Source organism: Acanthopagrus latus, chromosome 22 (assembly GCF_904848185.1).
Source record: "Acanthopagrus latus isolate v.2019 chromosome 22, fAcaLat1.1, whole genome shotgun sequence".
Lineage (NCBI taxonomy): Eukaryota > Metazoa > Chordata > Actinopteri > Spariformes > Sparidae > Acanthopagrus > Acanthopagrus latus.
This window is the reverse complement of record NC_051060.1, coordinates 21,093,847-21,107,202: the sequence shown is the minus strand read 5'-3', so window position 1 is coordinate 21,107,202 and position 13,356 is coordinate 21,093,847. Positions and strand designations below refer to the sequence as shown.

The 13,356-nt window shown below is 43.9% G+C and overlaps 1 protein-coding gene across 1 annotated transcript; it reads left to right on the top strand.

The window, feature by feature from the left end:
• The first annotated feature begins 649 nt into the window (after window positions 1-649).
• Window positions 650-13,356, top strand: LOC119013092 (echinoderm microtubule-associated protein-like 1). Its single transcript, XM_037087454.1, has 8 exons — window positions 650-924; window positions 3,641-4,061; window positions 8,036-8,227; window positions 9,236-9,365; window positions 11,098-11,199; window positions 11,645-11,676; window positions 12,259-12,285; window positions 12,538-13,356. The coding sequence occupies exons 2-8, from the start codon at window positions 3,878-3,880 to the stop codon at window positions 12,801-12,803; spliced, it is 933 nt and encodes a 310-aa protein (XP_036943349.1). The 5' UTR covers window positions 650-924; window positions 3,641-3,877; the 3' UTR covers window positions 12,804-13,356.

Below are 13,356 nucleotides of genomic sequence, written 5' to 3'. Positions count from 1 at the left end.
GTCCTCTGTCGGCACAGTCATTATCTGTCTTTGGCCCCTTATCCCTGTTCAGGCCTCTGAGCATTAGGAATGTCACACACACACACACACACACACACACACACACACACACACACACACACACACACACACTACACCACAGGGCCTTAGTGTGTGTTACACAGGGATAACAGCAGCCAGCGCAGACGATTAGTGTCTTGTGATGATATAACTAGCGGCACACTTTGACCTCAGAGGCTTCTCAGGTGCGCCCGTGTGCTGCAGCACTGTTGGCTGGGGGTCGTAGGGTGTAGATAAAAGATTTGTACAGGGTTTGCTGATGCAATAATCAGGGGACATGGACTCTTCTTGGCTTCTGAAGGGGAACATACCAGAAAACCACCGTCTATAACAACTCAGCCACTTTTCATTACAAACCGTGTAAAATATCATAAAATATTTTCCTTTACTGTAGACAAGAATCACAAAATAACGTACTGGAGAGTATTTATTACATAAAAGGAAGGAAAATAATCTGACCTCTGTGGCAGCTGCAGGACTGAAAGAAAGCTGACCAATCGGTGCTATTTGGGCCGAAAAGCACGGATTGGTTAGATGCCGTCCCTCCCTCCCCTGCGCATGCGCACGTCACGTTTCACTGATGCCGGAAGTGTTCAGCGCACTCATCTGCGGAAATAGGAGTTGCACGAGAAGACGTTCATTTGGTTACAATGGCAGAGGAAATGCAAAATGTAACAGCTCGCTGTGCTAAAAAGGCAAGGAAAAGAAAGCCTGAGGCAGAAAAGGCTGCGACGAAAAAGGCTCTGGATAAAGAAAGAAGTCGGACCGAGTCAACATCTGTGCGGTGTTTGAGTGTTGGAGACAGCTGGGGCATGTGAAGGACCTGAGAAGTGATGCAGAGGTTGCTCTCTTTCTGCTGGACAGGTAATGATTTGTTTTGTTTCAGGGGGATTTGTTATTTTCATGAAATATGTAAGGTTTGCCAACTTGGCTACGTCTGTAGCTCATATTAGCCCAATGCTAACGTTAGCTTCTTTGTGTGTTGTTTTTAGCCATGAGAATGGCTAATGAGTCGGCCCAGTTTCCACTGGATACGGGTCCGCTGCGTTGCGGCTCCGGCAGTCCCAGCCGGTTGTGGTTTGAGTCCGCCACGGCCCAGTTTGGTGGACAGCTTGGCCTCACTAGGGGTGCTGGTGTCAACACGGAGTGTTTTATTTTGAAAATTAACCGGATGTTGTTGTTATTATTATTTCGGCGCTTTACTTCCGGTCTGCTCCGCGCTGAGTCCAATTGCTAGATGCGTGTTCAAGATTGTGGGGGCGTGGCATTGGACGGAGCACTGACGGGAGGGGGAGGGGCTTAGAGGAGATGCCATTTTTATATCTTGCTAGCTGTCTTGCTAGCTCTCCAGGATTGTAGACACTAGCTTTAATACTTTTATCAATAATAATCTTTATTGTTGTGCTTACACTCGAGTACATCATCTCCCCTTGTTTGCCACAGCAGGAGACAGAGAGATGAACAGAGAGAGAAAGCAGTTTGTTGACAACAACTGAAAACTGTAGCTTTATTATCTCACTTCAGCGACAAATTGAACAATATAAACGAGGTAGTGAAGAAAATAAGAAATAAAAAGCTAAATCAAACACAAGGACACTTAGAGTATGTGTACAAGGTCAGTGCGAGCTGCGTACAGTAGATGTATATTGTCTTGTTTTGGTTTCAAGGAGCTTTATTGTAATTGTGTAAGTGAGCGTAGATTTTAAGAGTTTGTACAGGTACGTTACATTCAAGTATTCAGGTATGCTTACTTCTTTATCCTGTTGTTTTTTGTTGTTCATTATCTGAATCTTATTTTCTCCCAGAACCAGACAACATACTGTGTCCTGTCATGTCTGTATCAACAACAGCAACATTAAGCACAGTGGAAGCATCGTAAAGTGAATTACTACTGTTTTTTTCTATTAATTCTGGAGGAAATCTACAGTGAGAGGAGACTTTATTGATCCGTCACTTACAGGGAGACAGTGACGGATCAATGCAGATGAAATTAAAACAAGACAAAAATAGAAACATAAAGTGGAACTAGTATCACATAGAAACATGTATAAAGTGATTCACGACTAACACCGCGACCAGTTTCAGTATTACTTCGTGTTTTGTCTGCAGCGTCGAGGACCATTCGATTCCGATACTGATAATGGTACCAGCGCCGTACTTTTCAACATGCACTCGTAGATAAACACACAACAGGAAGTACTGGTGTCAGTATGGTGTTTATAGATTTACGTCCCTGCCTGTGCTTCTCTGTTTCCCTCATAGGCTTTGTGATCGGGTCACGCAAGTAAGATACAAAATAAGTAACTTTAAAACAGTGTGAATACTAACAGGATGTCACAGATTTAAAATATAGTGATATACTCGTCTACATGCACACACACGACTTCACTCTGGTCTTAAAATAAAACTTTTGACATTTTATTTCTCTTGTTTTTTGGAGTTTTTTTGCATAATTATTTAGGTACTCCAACAGTAACAGAAAGTGATCAAGTTATATTACCTAATAAGGTGCAATATGTATGAATAAGTCACTAGTTAGTTAGCTTAAGTTAGCCGTGCAGCTAGCAGTCAGGACATAGAGACTGATCATTTATAATCATCAGAGGAAACATGAGGCTGGTTCATAAACACTTAAAAGCTCCTCGTAGTCTCTTTAATTTTTGAATGATTTCTACTAAAATGACACATTGCACCTTTAATATTATAAATTGTGTTAACAAGGTAATCAGTAAGTGTATTGAAATATATTTCAAAGAGACACAACACTGCTCACAGTTACATATTTACACACAGGAAGGCGTTCAGACATAACAGGAAGCGCCGACGAGAAAAACGTGAGTCATATTTACATTTGATCAAGAACGCTTTGAATTCACGACTCTGTGAAACACCGGGAAAAGAAAATGTAGCGCAAAGCAATTTTGTCCCCGTTCCGGGGAGATCAGGAGGAGGAGGAGGAAGAAAAGCTTCGACAGATCAGCAGACGAGAAGCATCTGCTCGAGAAAAAAATAAGAATCAATCCAGCGAATGCAAAATAGACAGAAAGCCAGCTTACACCAGGGGAGACCCTCCGACACAATCGTCTAACTGGCTCTTCATCTGCTCCCGTCGTCTTTCTCTGTTGGTCTAATTACCACGTCCGGCTTATTGTCCTCTTGATGACTGTAATTAATCAAGTTGTGCTCCCTAATCTCTGAATCTCATCATCCTTACGGTACACCAGGGCCGGCCACACCGGATGGCGGCCTGATGTAAGCTCTTTTTGGGAGCCTAATTGTGTGCCTGGCTGCAACTTTGCACACAACAGCAAATTGCTCGTTCCCTCCCTGCTGTGTGTGTTGTTTTTCTTTCTGTCAGGAGTGTGTGTTTCCTCCTCACACAGGTCAGTAATGGTTACTCATCGTTTCCTCCTAGAAGCAGTCGCTGTATGTTTATTTCGCAGACGGGGAGTTATGCAACTTGTGTTTCAGGGAGGTTATTTTGGGGGGCCTTTAATGTGAAGATGTGAGGCCTCCGCGACCCCCCTCATCTACACACTGTGCTATTCTCTCTCTCACACACACATACACACTCTCATAGTCCTCTCCTGAGCTTCAGATGGCTTACCAGGTCCTTAATCCGTCCTCTGAGTGACATCACCATCTCCTCGCACACTCCTCACGGGACAGCCGGAGGAGTGAGGAAAAGGAGAAGGAGGGAGGGGAAAGCGAGACGGGGGTTGGCTACTGGTGGTTCAGGCAAGGTGAATTAAAGCCCAGGAGACTCAGGAGGAGCGCACAGGAATCGCTCCGGACACACTTTAATCCAGGGGGGGCGATGGCTGCGGGGACACTGGAGGGGGACTCACACATGGAGGAGCTGCTGGACCAGGACCAGGACCAGGACCAGGACCAGGGCCTGGGGATGGAGGAGACGGACCACGGCCTGCTGAGGAGGCCCTCGATGAAGGAGAGCTACCACAGCGACTCCCTGCTGGCACCCGACACCGACTTCATGACAGGTACAGTTAAAAACACATGACATGCTTAAGGGCCAGTTCGCCCAAATGATAAATACATCGTCGCATTCACTTCTTGTGGTACATGCAGATTCTAAGATAGTCTATAACAACGGAGATTAATGCAATTTAGCATTGAAAATTTGTTTAAAAAGTACAATTCTCAGAGTTGTTTATCTGAAAACATGCTCAAATAAAAGCCAGACTAACTGCTTGATGTTACTAAAAGCAAGTGACAGTAATTATATGATTCTTTAAACTGTTTTGTACAAAAGAGGTGAAACTTTACTTTCTAAAATTCATCACAAACTGGCTGTGAGGCCCACTGAAAGTTGAAATTTATTTATTTTTTATTTCCAAAAATATCACTCTTAGACGGAAATCAGATGTTTTAAATTATCTGAGTTATATCAAGACTAAAGTGATGGTCTGTGTTCTTTTGTGTGTCTGACAGGACATAACATCATGTATTTTTATTAAGGAAGAAGTTACACGATACATTATTTTAAAAAACAGCAAAAGATTTGGTGAAAAATCTCTTTCCTGTCTGTTTTCTCGGGATAACAAAAGCTCTTCAGATTCTGGAGGCAGGAAAAAGAACATTTAAAGGTGAAAATGTATCAGAAACAGTGAAAAATAGCTCGACTTTGCTTTCAGAACCTGTTGGATAAAGTGACGATAATGTGAGTAAAAAGCTGGTTTTCCTCCTCTGCTCCTCTTTTTAATCACACTGAACTTCTACGATGCTTCATTTGAGCTTCGTTGTATATAAACACTAATCCTGCATACCGGCCCGATGAGGAAGGTGCCTCGGCTGAGGAGTTTTTTTTTGGCGGGGGGGGGGAGCAGCACCATCCAGCACCACCCCTCCTCCACTGTCAGAGGACTAATACTGAATGTGAAGGATTGCTGGTGCACACGTGGCCTTCACTGTATGTGTCAGCATGCAGGATGCTGATATGAGCAGACAGATGCTGTCCCTTCATTCAAGAAACACCATCTGCGAGCAGAGATTAAAACACTCCGCTGCTTCTCTGCGCCTTAATGTATTTTAATTTTGCTTATGCATAACAGGCATATGAATTTATAAGTGTTTGCTCTCTCCTGGCTGCTCGTACGTCTGTGACTGTGAGAGTCAGAGGCACGCAGATAGACTCAACGCTTGTGTTTGTGCGCGTGTGTTTACATTTGCATGAAATGCATCCTGCCTGTTCTTTGTACGGTCGAGTTAGTGAAGAGATTGAGCTTTGGGCTGTTAATTCCCTTTTACAGCACCGGGATTATGTTCTATTCTAATCCCAATCCCATATGGGGTGTGCGGAGGTGGCACGAGGATGATGTCACGGTCAGGACAAGAAGAGAAACAGAAAATCAACACGGGGAGTCACAACCCTCCACGAGAGACAGATTACAGCTGCCGACACGCTTGAATGATTATACGGAAAGTTTTCTGCCCACAGCAGATTATCTCTGCCGGGAGGAAAAACTCAGACGTCGTGACAAGAAAGGAGGAAATCAGTTTTAAGATTTAGAAACACATCCCACCATGTCCCACCTGTGATCACATGAATTGATTTTAAACTGGTTTTATTTAACAAAGAATGATATCATAGTTGATGTAATAGTGGATGTTAAAAAATTATGTTTTCATTGTGATTAAACTGCAAACTACAGCATTTAGCCTCAAAGCTACTGTACATTTCAACTGCAGTTGAAACAGTTTGTTTACTTTTATGTTATTATTCACTTTTAGCGAACTATCTGCTATTTATAGAATCATTTCATTACACTTTTTCAACCATTTATCGATTACTTTAACCTTAAATTGGCATTGCTGTAATTTATTAATTATTCTAAAGCTAATTTAATTGTTTGTTTTGGACTAGTTTTAGCCATTTAGTCTCTTCCATATTGTTTTAACTGATTATTTCACCTGTCCATCCATAAACTTAAGCTAATTTGTTAAATTGCTAAAAGCATGCTAGGCTATCTGCCGTGTATCCAATTATTTCTTCCATTTATCCATGACGTCATTTAGCTATTTCTGTTGTTTAGCCTCAGCTATTTCTTCCATTCAGCTTATTATTGATTGTTAGCTAATTATTTCACCTGTCACACAGTTTCGAGCTAACTAGGGAACTACGTCAACCGTTTAGCTGCTGTTTTTAGCATTTTAGCATACCCACGGTATCCAGCTCTTATTATATCTGCCATTATGTGTCAATTTTGGCAACTATTTACTATTTATTATTTATAAATATTTCATTTGTTTATTGATTTATTTTGTCATAACATTTAACAGTATATGAACTGTGTATTCCTCTTTAAGTGACTTGAATTGTTTAGCGATTAGCCAACTTTTAGCAAACCATGTTTGCCCGCTGTCATTAATTAATTAATTTGATTTATGTATTTATAGTGTTTAGCCTTTACTTTAGTCTTCTATTTTAACAATTTATCGATCCATTTTTAATCATGTATCTATTATTTTTAGCTACCTGGTTCAGTGATGGACGCCGATTGTGTGACTGTAACACAATGCTTAATCATCATACATGTTTGTTTTTTGTGTTTACTCTCCGACTACCTCCTCCTCCTCATCTTCCTCATCTTCCTCATCCTCTGTGTTACCGGCGCTGACCTGCGCTGTGACCTCTGCAGCTCTGTGGACGTGCAGGTTGTTTACTGCAGGCCGTCATCTCAGCTTTATTTCTACTGTTTCCTCTTCTGTGTCTCCATCTCTCATAGTGACATGGGGCTTATGTGAGGGGGCGGGGTCAAAGAGGCTCAGTCTGAGGGATTATCATTGTACTCTGCACACACACACACACACACACACGTGTACGGACAATTTAGGCTGAATTGGACGACTGCTGAGTTTTTAAGCATGATCAGCCCCACCCCCGCCTTTGTATAAGCACACACCCTGAGCAAGAGGGCTTTAAGCGCCGTCATACACATCACTGCGACCCAGAGCGTGTCAGGCGACCACCGAGGAAACGTGAGAGGATCACAACATCGGATGCTGTAACAACAGCTCGGATGCTGTAAACAGAGGCGGACAAGATCACGAAAGACGCTGCTGCGCAACTGAGTGTGTGTGTTAGTGTGTGTGTGTGTGTGTGTGTGTCTAAGAGGAGCAAAAGAAGATGAGATCTTAGTGGACACCAGCCAGTGGATCCAGATCAGATGGACAGAGTGCCGGCCTCCGGAGCCCGAGGAGGGAAGAGGAGCGAGAGAGTGTGCTCGCGAGAGGAGAGGAAGAGGAGGAAGGCCTCTGGAGTGGTGGAGGAGGGCACCGCCGGCCAGCAGAGGCACCGTGACAGCTCGTCAGCATCCAGCGTCTCCCACGGTATCCACCTCTGAGCTGCTGTAACCAATGACGGCCGGGAGAGAAAGGGCCGTGTGTCGGATGTTGTTGGATGATTGCTCAGCTACCTTTGTTTACATGCCGCTGCGTGACGACCATGTCCAGCTGTGCTGTGACCTCATTAGCTTGATTTCTGCTCTGTAGGCATGAAGAGGAGGGGGGGTGATGAAGAGCTTATACCTTATATCTCATCTCGTCTTTAAATCTTAGAAGAGACGAGTAGAAACTGCTGCTGCGGCTCCAGAAGTGTTTCTGTTGAGTGGACGGTCGAGAACAGTTTCTTAATCTGTGACTGGAGGATTGTTTTCTTTCATACTCAGGATTTTCTTGGCTGTATGAGTCAGTTGTATATTCATTTTATTCCTGGCATCGCTCCCTCCCTCTCTCTTTCTGTGTGGTTGTTTTTGCTGTTTTTCTTTTTGCTCTGTAAGATCTGCACATTCAAAGATACTCAGACGTGGTTTTGAGGCCGGCAAATGTTTTTTCCTGGATTCCTCAGATTCTTCTGCTTGTTGTCAGTTTTGTAAATCAAACCACACAATCTGCATCCTGGGCCGATCCGTCTCATACCTACACATGTTCTGTCTTTCTCTCTCGTTCGCCTCAGATGACCGCAGCTCGGCAGCCAGCGGCCTGGACGTGGCCGACCGGCTGACCTATCTGGAGCAGAGGATGCAGATGCAGGAGGATGAGATCCAGCTGTTGAAGATGGCGCTGGCCGACGTCCTCAAGAGGCTCAACATCTCCGAGGAGCACCACGCTGCCGCCGCCGCTGGCAGGAGGCCGGCAGGGGCTAAAGGTGAGCAAAGATCTGGATTATTTCAACTATCCGTTTGTCGATCTGAGGATTTAAGGGAAAGCCGATATTTACAACCGCTGCATTGATTTCTTAAATGGATTGTTGACATCGTGTTGAATTAAGTGTGTGTCAGTGTCATTCATCGAGGCTCAAGTGCAACTAAAGGCGGTCACAATGAGAACAGGTGTATTGTTTTTATTTTAATCAATTGTTTAATCCATAAAATGTCAAGAAAAAATGCTCAAAACTGCATAAGATGGAAAGAATATTTGGCATTTCTTCTTTATTGATAGGTGACTTAAAGGAGCATTGTGTAGTTCTAAGGAAGAAAATTTAAATCAGGAAAGAAAGATCTTTTTTATGTGTAAAGAAACTAAATAATTAAACTCTTTTTGTTTTCATGACACACTGTTTTACTTTGTTGGCGGACCCTGCCACCTTTCTAGCGTCAGATAGTGTTCTGGGACCTTATTTTCCATCTGAGAGCAGCTTGTTTATTCACCTGTGTAATAAATAAATATGTCTGAGTTTGTGTTTTTACCTCATTCATATTTTAACATTAAAATTCTGTTTGAATTTCTAACCCAAAAACTACGCACTGCCCCTTTAAACAATCGCAATCAAGCCTTGTTGATTAATTGACAAATCGTCTCAGTCATCTATACATATTGTTGTATGTTTCATCAAATCATGTGCCATCATGCTTGGTATTATTATTATTATTATTATTATTATTATTATTATATATGATTAACATAAAAAATATTAACTGAGATATAATGTTGACATATTTTTCCGCCCTGAATAATAAGCACTTAATATCTGGTGTCAGTCTGAACCTGAAAACCTGCAGAAGAAAACCTCCCAGAGTCAGAATAAGAAACGTGTCCTGTGTATATAAAAGAAAACGAGACTCCAATGATGTCAAGCTCGAGTAAGTAAGCTGTCCTTCCTCCTCCTCCTCCTCCTCCTCCTCCTCCTCCTCCTCCTCGCTGTGCGTCCCTGCAGCGAGGCCAGTGTCCCTCGCTCTGCCCTCCAGACCGCCCATGGTGACCTCCAGCACCGCCTCCGTGAAGAAGAGCGCCACGCTGCCCTCCAGCTCCACGGCCAGGAACTACAGCCCAACGCCACCTCGGAGGTGAGACGCTGCTGCTTCTCCATCTGTATCTCATGACCCCACAGTCTGAGATCTACATGCACGAATATCAAGTCTTGCTGGGTAAAACACACACAAAAAAAGGTTGAAATATTTCTGCTCGCTCTCTCAGCACCGACCATGAAACACACTCAGGGCAGCCGTGTCTAACGAGGCTCCAGCCGTCACTCTCTCAGGCTTCACTCCTCATTATCTAATGTGCCAAAGCAATCAGCCGTCTCCCTCCATTACCCAGGAAGCACTGCGCGCGGACGACACTCAATGATTATTCAGACGCTCGTCCTTTTTTTTACATTTATTTTCAAAGCAATAAAGCGGTAAACCATCCTCTGCAGATGTTCTCCCTCTCCATTACCTTTCAAATGATGCTGCCATTAGACGGCATTAGTCGGAGTGAGTGATGAGGTTTTCCTCTTCTGTATCTGGGGGTACGCTGGTGTAATTTGCACAGAGTTGAAGTAAATTCACTTAAGGTTGTCCGTGTCTAAGTGTGAGGATGAAGGGAGATCCATCATCATCATCATCATCATCATCATCATCATCATCATCATCACTGTCAGTGCTGGTTTCCGCCTCCTCAGTTACGTCCCTACTGATTAATCTGATCCTGCCTTCTGTGTTCGTTCTCCGCGTTCTCACTCACGTTGACGGCCGCTGTTTCTTCTTCATTAGCTGCGTCTCCTCCAGATCCTCCACACCTGTCCGTCACTCCTTTGTGTGCTCAAACAGAAGTGGCCACATCTGTTTTTTGTTTTTTTTTCCTTTATTGTCTCTTGCATGTGTTTATCACGTAGAGTTAAAGTAAAACACATTCAACAAGGCAGCCATCACCGTTGGAGCCAGAAGTCTGAACCAAGACTGAATTCTGAGGAGATTTGGTGAAGCTGAAGACATTTTGCCACCTGACAATCTCAGATGTTTAAGTGTAGATAGAAAATTATGTCTGTCTGTTGAGAAATCTGGGTATCACAGCAGGTATCGAGGCAGAAGCAGCTGAAAGGAAGTAAATTAACTTTTATAATCAACTGAAAATCTCTTGTGGACAGGATGTAATCTGACGGGACAGATCCTGATCAGGTTTTGTTTTTTTTTAATCTTGTCTGGACTTCATCAATCCCAACTGAGCAACTTGATTGTTTTCATAGTAAATTTAAAGGATTTTGAACGATCTACATTCATCCAGATAGTTTTCAAAGTAAAATGATTTTCAAGTGTCATAACGTGGTTTTATTGTTGCTGCCACTGGATCTGTTTTCCCTCACGAGCAGCAACTTTCAAAAGAATGTGAGTTTAATCATTCAGTCGGTCTATAATGGAGACAGAGAGACAGGCTGCCTTCATGTCTCACAGGAGGTTTTCGTGCCCGGTGGCCGTCTGGATGCGACGGTGACGTAAACGAGCTTTACAGGGAAAAAATCTAAACTCTGATGATTCTGCATTGTTTAATCAACTTCTACAGCACGAAGATTAAGACAGTGAACATAGAAGAAGTGATTAAAATCTAACACAAGCTCAGTTATCTCCAAAATCTCCTTCCTGTCTGTGGAAAATATTTTGAATCTTCCTGTAAATCCTGTGATTTTATCTAAATCTGTGCTTCAGACTGTGAAGCTGGATCCATCATCAGCTTCCTTTTTTTTTCTAATAATGAGACTTTAAAAAAAAAAAAAAACGATCCACGACCTCACGGGACTCGTTTCATTTTCCCCTCCAGCGGTGTGAAGAGCCCACTCGGCAGTGTGAAGGACGGAGCCTGTAAGACGGCTACGTCACGACCCACGTCCTCCGCCTCCACCTGTAAGAAACCTCAGGACAGGTAAGTGTTCCTGAACCCTCTGAACAAAAACACTCTTCCTGTACTGTTATATTTCCATCTGTCATCACACCGCCACGAGGCTTCAATCCTTAAAATCCTTCCCTTCTCATATTCTCCTCCTGTCTCACATGTCAGGTTTCTTTTTCCACACATGCATATAGAAAATTTTCCAGTCATTTTTTTGGGGGGGGATGACCCAGTTCTTCCTGGCCCTGATCAAGTCGGAGTCAAACCTCTCTCAGATCAAATCAAGGTCGTTTTTTTCCAAAAACCCCGGCATTCTGTTTTAATGTGAAACGAGCTCAAACCGCAGAGGAACGTTACGAAGAGAAGCCACGCGACGATCTGATGCCATCGGATTTCCTGATTCCCCCCGTCTCTCTGTCACAGCATCTGTTTCTCTGCCCTCCTCACATCACATTCTCTCTCTCTCTCATTATAACAGCGGCAAGTCCAAGGAGGCTGCAGTGAGCGTAGGTGAGTGAGCTCTCTCTCTCTGTCTCCCCGCAGTTGTTATTTTATTTTTCCAGGCTGTATTCAGCTTTAAAACAAGAAACCAAACCAATCACCAGGGGAAATGTTGGCAGTGCACGTTTCTGAACACCACAGACAAGCTGAACGTTTATATTCCTCTATGTAACAACGTGTCTCAATTCTACATTTTTTTTGTTGTGCTTACTGTCTGGCCCGTCAGCACAAATGTAGCTGGACACATCTTGTTAAAAATACCCTTTTTTTTTGGGCTGCAAATTGTCCCGATGTCGTGTCAGAAAAACATCCGGTTCTGCCACCGACACGGCTGGAAAACATCCTGACGTCTGGTTATAAATATCCATTTGTTCAGGCGCTCTCGCTCCATCATCCGTCCTCCTTCTGACACGACAGAAAGCTCCTACAGATCTCACCTGAACGTGACGTGACTCATGTCGTACAGTTGTCGATACGACGCATTTGAAACCTACAAGTTCAACGTGTCCGTGGATTTCAGAAACGTTACTCTTCAGTGGTGTCGAATGCTAAATGTGACACGTCTCTGTCTGTGTGTTGTCTTCGCTGCAGGGTCGAGGCGTGTGACACACTGCAAAGGTATGATTCACCCCGAACAGCATCGCAGGAAATACACAGTCACACCTTCACTATCGTTAAAAGTCACGAGCATCATGTTTGAGTTGCTCTTTTTTTTTTACCCACCCTCCATTTTGTCACATCTCACCATGACTTGTGTGCCTCTCCTCACCCCGTGCACCCCTTTTTTTTTTTTTGTCTCTTCCTCTTCCCTCCTCCTCCTCCTCACATTCACACCTCGCCCTCCTCACCTCATTTCACCACTTCACTTAGTGACTATGCAGATCTATCTGAGCCCCCTCACAAGAAAGACTGGGTCTTCTGAGGCCGCCAAGTCGGCGGCGGCGGTGCCAGCCAACAGCGGGCCCGCGGCCGCGCCTCAGGTGAAGGTGAGCAGCAGGCCGCCGGGGAAGAAGACGACCCCGTCCTTCACCTTGAACCTGCAGAAGACAACATCCAGCCAGAACGCAGCGCAGGAAGTGTCCAGCTACAAGAGCCCGCTCAAATCCCCCAGCCAGTACTTTCAGATCTGCTACTGAGGCGAGCGACCCGGGGGGAAGACTCTGGTTAACCGAACAAAACCAAAACACAATCATAAAAAAGTCAATCACACTGCAAATAAAGACTCTGAGTGACGTGATTTCTCCTGATTCGTACAACACCAGCACTTGCAGCATTTTGTTTATTCCATAATTACTTATTTCAAAGATAGTCTGAATGTTTTTCTGCTTTTTTAAAAAAAATTTTTAGCCTCCTCAGAGGAAACAATGTTGCCGTAGATCCGTGTTAAACCTGCGTACCGTCTCACTGAGTGTTTGCTGTAAACGTTCCCTCCGTCTCACCGAGTCACGTGAAGTTTTGAATTTGTGCGTCTGTAGTTGTTTGAGCGCCGGCTGCGTGATGAAGGAGGGAGACGCTGGTGTTTGATCACAGTGAGTGTGTGTCACTGAGTGTGTCTGCGTGTGTGCTGTGATGTTCGTAGATTAGTCGTTGATGTTGAAAGCAGAACTAATGTACAGGACGTTCCAGAATCAGACAAGAACAGGCTCATTTTTTAGTTCAGGAGGAAACAATAAAGAACTATGAACACTT